The sequence below is a fragment of the Pundamilia nyererei genome, unplaced genomic scaffold, assembly GCF_000239375.1.
Source record: "Pundamilia nyererei isolate P.nyererei 1_Seehausen unplaced genomic scaffold, PunNye1.0 scaffold00073, whole genome shotgun sequence".
Lineage (NCBI taxonomy): Eukaryota > Metazoa > Chordata > Actinopteri > Cichliformes > Cichlidae > Pundamilia > Pundamilia nyererei.
In genome coordinates, this window is record NW_005187474.1 from 1,421,849 (window position 1) to 1,427,332 (window position 5,484).

General features: G+C 42.5%; 1 protein-coding gene across 2 annotated transcripts; it reads left to right on the forward strand.

The window, feature by feature from the left end:
• Nucleotides 1-332: 332 nt before the first annotated feature.
• On the forward strand, nt 333-5,441 carry erlec1 (endoplasmic reticulum lectin 1). 2 transcript variants are annotated; one of them, XM_005737088.2, is made up of 14 exons: nt 333-645; nt 793-897; nt 1,885-1,965; nt 2,115-2,192; nt 2,282-2,345; nt 2,446-2,489; nt 2,584-2,807; nt 3,387-3,528; nt 3,605-3,766; nt 3,852-3,911; nt 4,038-4,162; nt 4,257-4,334; nt 4,467-4,542; nt 4,983-5,441. In XM_005737088.2, the coding sequence occupies exons 1-14, from the start codon at nt 505-507 to the stop codon at nt 5,052-5,054; spliced, it is 1,452 nt and encodes a 483-aa protein (XP_005737145.1). In that variant the 5' UTR covers nt 333-504; the 3' UTR covers nt 5,055-5,441. The 2 variants fall into 2 exon arrangements, with proteins under 2 accessions (XP_005737145.1, XP_005737146.1); XM_005737089.2 differs by having other exon boundaries at nt 2,285-2,345.
• Nucleotides 5,442-5,484: the final 43 nt, after the last annotated feature.

Sequence of the window (5,484 nt, forward strand, 5' to 3'; positions counted from 1 at the left end):
AATGTAATTTCAATGTACCTAAAATTACATTGTAATTATGTTTACCTAAAAATGCTTCCCTGGTGATATGCTACAAGATGGAAGTAACAGTTAAGATTTTTGCAAGAGTGAAAAAGTAATTATAGTCCAAGTAATTTTAAGCAGTGAATAGTTTCTGGGTATTTTACATGCTACTTTTTTACATGCTATTTTACGTGCTACTCGCTGTTGAATAAGAAAGAGAAATGAACATCTCTGCTGTCATTTGGATCTAGCTGTGTGCCCATGCCAAGTATCGCAGCCAGGTGGCGCTGCTTCTTTTTCCAGCCCAAAGCGCAGCCGGAACACGACGTGGCAGTTTACTTCCTGTGTATTTTTTTTAACCGTATTGACATCCGTCTTTCACGGTCGTGTTATATCTTAGGTCTGTTAAATAGACTTCCTCAACCTTTGTGGCAGCTTTTAATCCATTTTCTCCGTACATGAAGAGCGGGCTGTAGGAGCTCAGCAGCCGGGGAAGGAGAGATGATGGCGGGGCTGCTGTTGGCGTTAGTAGGGGGGCTGCTGGAGGTCTGCAGCGGCGTTTCAGCCAACAGAGGAGGCTATCCCTCATTCACAGACGAAATCCCTTTCAAAATCACCTGGCCTGGCGCTGAATTTACGCTGGTATGTCTCCTCTTTTAGTGTCACTAAAGAAACTCATCTGCCCTAACGGGATCAGGAGACGTAAATGTCACTTTGTTTTAGACTTCTTTCTCTTTCTGTCACACAAGACCTGAGTTGAAGTAACAGATGTTTATCTCCCGCCCGCAGCCAACTTCAGGTGCACTTTACAGTGAGGAAGACTTTGTCATCTTGACCACAACAGAGAAGGAAAAGTACAAATGTCTCCTCCCTTCACTGACGGCTGGAGAGGAGGTGAGCACTCCTAACACTTTCTGGGAATGGCACAGCTGTTTATCTAAAGAGTTATGAGAGCTTGCCACTGAACTAGTTTGCACTAGCAGAGCTAGGCACGGAGCAATTTTGTGTCGTTTCTGCACAGGTGATTATAACCTGCCTGCAGATGTGAGGAAAAAAGATAAAGTGTGAGTCATTCCACAGAATTCTTCAGGACCTGAAGTTGTTTGATCAATGTGATATGTCCAAACTGTTACATACAACATGTGAACAGCATTGTTTGCTAATAGATTTTTTTATATTTATCTGTAGTAAATTATCATAAAACAGGCAAAACATCCGAGGTGCGAGAGCTTGCTCCTGTTACTCTGCGTCATTGTTGTCACGTTGGTGCAAACGACAAAAACTGTGACATATCCTGTGTTACCGATTCTCACTGCTGCCTATGGGAAAGTTTGTCCTGAACGAAAAGAACTCACTGTGGTACTTACTCAATAATAAGGGCTCAAAAAATCTTGAAGGGGGAAAAAAGGCAATAAAAAGTGCAGCTTGTCCACCGACCCCTTTGTATCTTGAGAGCCTGTGACGCAGAAAATCTTCATGGTGTGAAGACAAAATTTTGCGTGGTTTCATTAAACATACTAAAAGCATTGTGCCAAAAAAATCATCTGATTCTAAGGGATTATGTGGAAAGCACTGACTGTTTTATCTTTTTATATTTGAAACCAGAGACTATGTAACTGTGCCGTGACACAGCAACCCTCATAGAAGAAGCACTATAAAGCTGTGTTAAGCGATAAAAGGTTGCTGAAATATTTGTGTCTGTAATTCTGCCTTGAATGAAGACCAATACAACCTAATAGGAGGGTATGCTAAAACATCAGTTACAAAATGCTAAATAAGCCTTTAATAAAGGTTTCAGTTTCCCTCCTTTCCTAGAGTTAAAAAAAAAGCATGTGTTATCTCTTGTCTCTCATCACTTGTTGCATTTGTTTGGTGCTGCAGGATGATGAAAAGGAGTACGGCGGGCCCAGTCCAGGTGAACTGCTCGAGTCGCTATTCAAACGAAGCAGCTGCTCCTACAGGGTGAGACTTTTCTGTTTTCATCTCATATTCCTCCACACAGAGACTGAAACTGCATGCAGTTTAAAGTCACAGTCACACTATAGTAGCAGAGCATGACAAAAATCATGTTGTATGAGTGTATTGCTGAGCATATATTTATACCAATGCAGATTGAGTCGTACTGGACGTACGAAGTATGCCATGGAAAACATGTAAGGCAGTACCATGAAGAGAAGGAGACTTCTCAGGTCAGTGCTTTGAGTTATTTGAAATATTTTTAGACTGGAATGGAAAATGTGCACTCGTTACGGTTCGCTAAGCTTGCATGTTTCCACAGAAGATCAGTGTACAAGAGTACTTCTTGGGAAATATGGCTCAAAAGAGCCAATCAACAGAGACAGGTAAGTTTCTATATATATGTATATCTTACACTGCTTTTTTTTTTTTTTTAATTGAACGTTAATCATATTTGGCCTTTCTTTTTTTTTTCTTTTTTTTCAGATCAAGCTGAGAAGACAGACAGCGTCAAACCGTCCGAAACCAAAGCAAGTATTCTACTGAGTAACCAAGCAAATCTGCCAGTCTAGTTTTTCAGTCTCACATATCTTTCCTGTTGCCTTCCCCTTTTTCTAACGTCAGGTGCCCACTAAGAACATTGAAGGTCAGCTGACTCCCTACTACTCAGTGGAGATGGGAAACGGGACTCCGTGTTTGCTGAAACAGGACCAGCCTCGTTCCACAGCCGTGCTGTACGTCTGCCATCCGGAGGCCAAGCACGAGATCTTGTCTGTCGCTGAGGTCACCACCTGCGAATATGAGGTGGTGGTGCTGACGCCTCTGCTTTGTGCACACCCAAAATACAGGTAAGATCTGTTAAGATGGTTACACTTTAATAGAGCGCGACACCTGTATTTAGTTTGTTTGTTAGTTTGTCTTATTATATTTAAGACGGTGGCCCTGAGAGGTCAAACTCGCTGCAAATTAAGAAAGCACCAGCAAATAGAAAAATGCTTTAATAGCACACAAAACACAAAAGAAGAGCTGTTTTGTTATAGCCTTTTATTTGCTGCTGATGGATCCGCATGTTTTAAATATCATGCAAAATTCTTGCAACAGATGCTGTTTTGATGCAACGTCCCCCGGGATTTGTTTCTCCTCTCGGTCTTTAACTGCAGATGTTTAGCAGTTTAGGTGAATGTGTTAACTATGGGGGCACTGAGCTGTTTAGTTAAAGCCTGTTTTTGGCTGCTGTAAAACAGTAAGGTGTCGCTTGTCGTTTAAAGCAGACTGCAATGATTTGCAGATCATTTTAACCTTATATTTAACTGAAAGTTGTATAAAGACAACATTTTAAAGGAAAAACTCAAACTGAGACTTTTTATTTTTCATATATTTCCCATTAAATACTATAAAATTCACCTGCTCACGTCACTTGTTCGCAGGTTCAAATCCTCCCCGGTGAACGCCATCTTCTGCCAGGCTCTGGCGGGCTCCCCTCTGCGGCCTCAGCGGCTCGCCCAGTTGGACAAAGAACAAGAGGAGCAGCTTAAACCACCTTTCGGTGCCACATCTGAGCCCAGAGAGGTAAGACGTGCAAAGGTAAACGGTGATCACCTGAGCACACGAAACGTGGCTTATTTACATTTGTGGTATATCATAGGAGGAGACGTCAGCAGTGAGAGAAGAAGCCTTCACCTCCACCCACAAACCCATGACCGTCGGAGGGCAGTCTCAGGTCACCGTTGGTACCACGCACATCTCTCGCTTGACAGACGAACAGCTAATTAAGGAGTTCCTGAGTGGCTCGTACTGTCTGCACGGGGTGAGGCGCGTTTATGTGTTGGAAGCTGAGCACTGATACATAACCTGCTCAGGGAACACTAATCATCTTAACATGTGCGTTTCAGGGTGTAGGATGGTGGAAATATGAATTCTGTTACGGAAGGCACGTCCATCAGTACCATGAGGTAAGCGAGTGAATTCAAACGTGGAAAAAGTACCTTGTAGTACCTTTTTAGATTGTACGCTGGCTATAAAGCAGTAAGCGAGAGTATTTTCTGTAACAGCCAGATTATCTTTTCTTTGTGTTGTAGGATAAAGAGCAAGGGAAGAACATTGTAGTGGTGGGGAACTGGAATGCAGATGAACACCTCGACTGGGCCAAGAAGAACGTCGCCCGATCCCTCCAGCTCAGAGAGGACGGAGTGCAGAAAGTCAAGTAGGCCTTTCAGATTTTTGAACACTAATCGCTGTAAACGGGATACAAAAATATCCACCCACTACTTTTTCTTTTCCCCTTTACTCCACAATAGGTTGGTTTCCCACTTCTATGGCCACGGTGATGTGTGTGACCTGACAGGGAAGCCCAGACAGGTCATCGTCAAGCTCAAGTGAGTGAACAGTTACCTAGAACTAGGGGATGAAGAGTGGAGCACATCAGCCCGAGTCCACGGATGAGTAAGACTAAGTTGTCAGTGTTTCCCATTTTGATTCACTCATATCATTTCTCTTCTCTCTGTCAGATGTAAGGAGTCTGAGTCTCCCCATGCTGTCACTGTCTATATGCTGGAGCCTCAGACTTGTCAGTATGTCCTTGGGGTAAGTTTATGTTTCACTCCAGAGTGGCAAAAAAAAAGAAAACAGTAGAATTTGCTTAGTAACATTATGAATCTTATGTGAAGGTTTAGTCCTTTGTAAAACACATTTATATCAGTTTTAGGGATAAATATAAAGAAGAAACTGCAGATTGTTTAACTGCATGGATAAATTTAATGTACATGAGCCAATCTTGGTGTTATTTTGTTCCCTTCATGCCTTTTCTCTGTGACAAGTTAAAATATATAACTTTTGGTTTAATTAGGAATTATTATAAACATGCCTAGATATTTGCAAATATTTGCAGTACTTCCTGTAGATTTGACAAAGGAAATGACACTGGTCTAAACACTGATTTAATTATCTAACTATACTGGCGTTGTGCAGGCATATCATCCTAAATGAAAGGCACCATATTGAAGATGGCTTTTTTTTTTCTGTAGGTTGAGTCACCGGTCATATGCAGGATTCTTGACACTGCTGATGACTATGGGCTTCTGTCACTCTCCAGTTAAACTGGCGGAGTTTTACTGGAACAGCAGCGGTGCACGGAGGACATAAAGAACGAGGACACTTAGTAAGCAAGATGCCCTTAAGACTGCGCTACAAGCCAAAACTGAGAATAAACTCAATCCTGAGGCTGGACCTCATGTAGCCCAGGGAGAACAGGCCCCGCCCACACTCCCATGACCTGTGCGATGGGTGACGCTACATCAGCCCGACTCTAACTTAAATCAAATTCAGGCAGTGGAGTTATTGCTTGAACTTCATATCTATGCTTCACTTTGTGATGATTGATTGCAAGAAAAGGAGTGACGAATCATCAGGGGAATTAACAATATTCAAAGTGGTTTTGGTGTGTGTGTGTGTGTGTGTGTGTGTGTGTGTGTGTGTGTGTGTGTGTGTGTGTGTGTGTGTGTGTGTGTGTGTGTGTGTGTGTGTGTG

What these genes read in the sequence shown, in the direction of transcription:
- erlec1 (XM_005737088.2), top strand. Translation starts at nt 505, where the DNA reads ATGATGGCGGGGCTGCTGTTGGCGTTAGTAGGGGGGCTGCTGGAGGTC. An exon ending in AAGAGAAGGAGACTTCTCAG is followed by an intron (nt 2,193 to 2,281) that starts GTCAGTGCTTTG and finishes ATGTTTCCACAG; the next exon opens with AAGATCAGTGTACAAGAGTA. An exon ending in GCTCGTACTGTCTGCACGGG is followed by an intron (nt 3,767 to 3,851) that starts GTGAGGCGCGTT and finishes TGTGCGTTTCAG; the next exon opens with GGTGTAGGATGGTGGAAATA.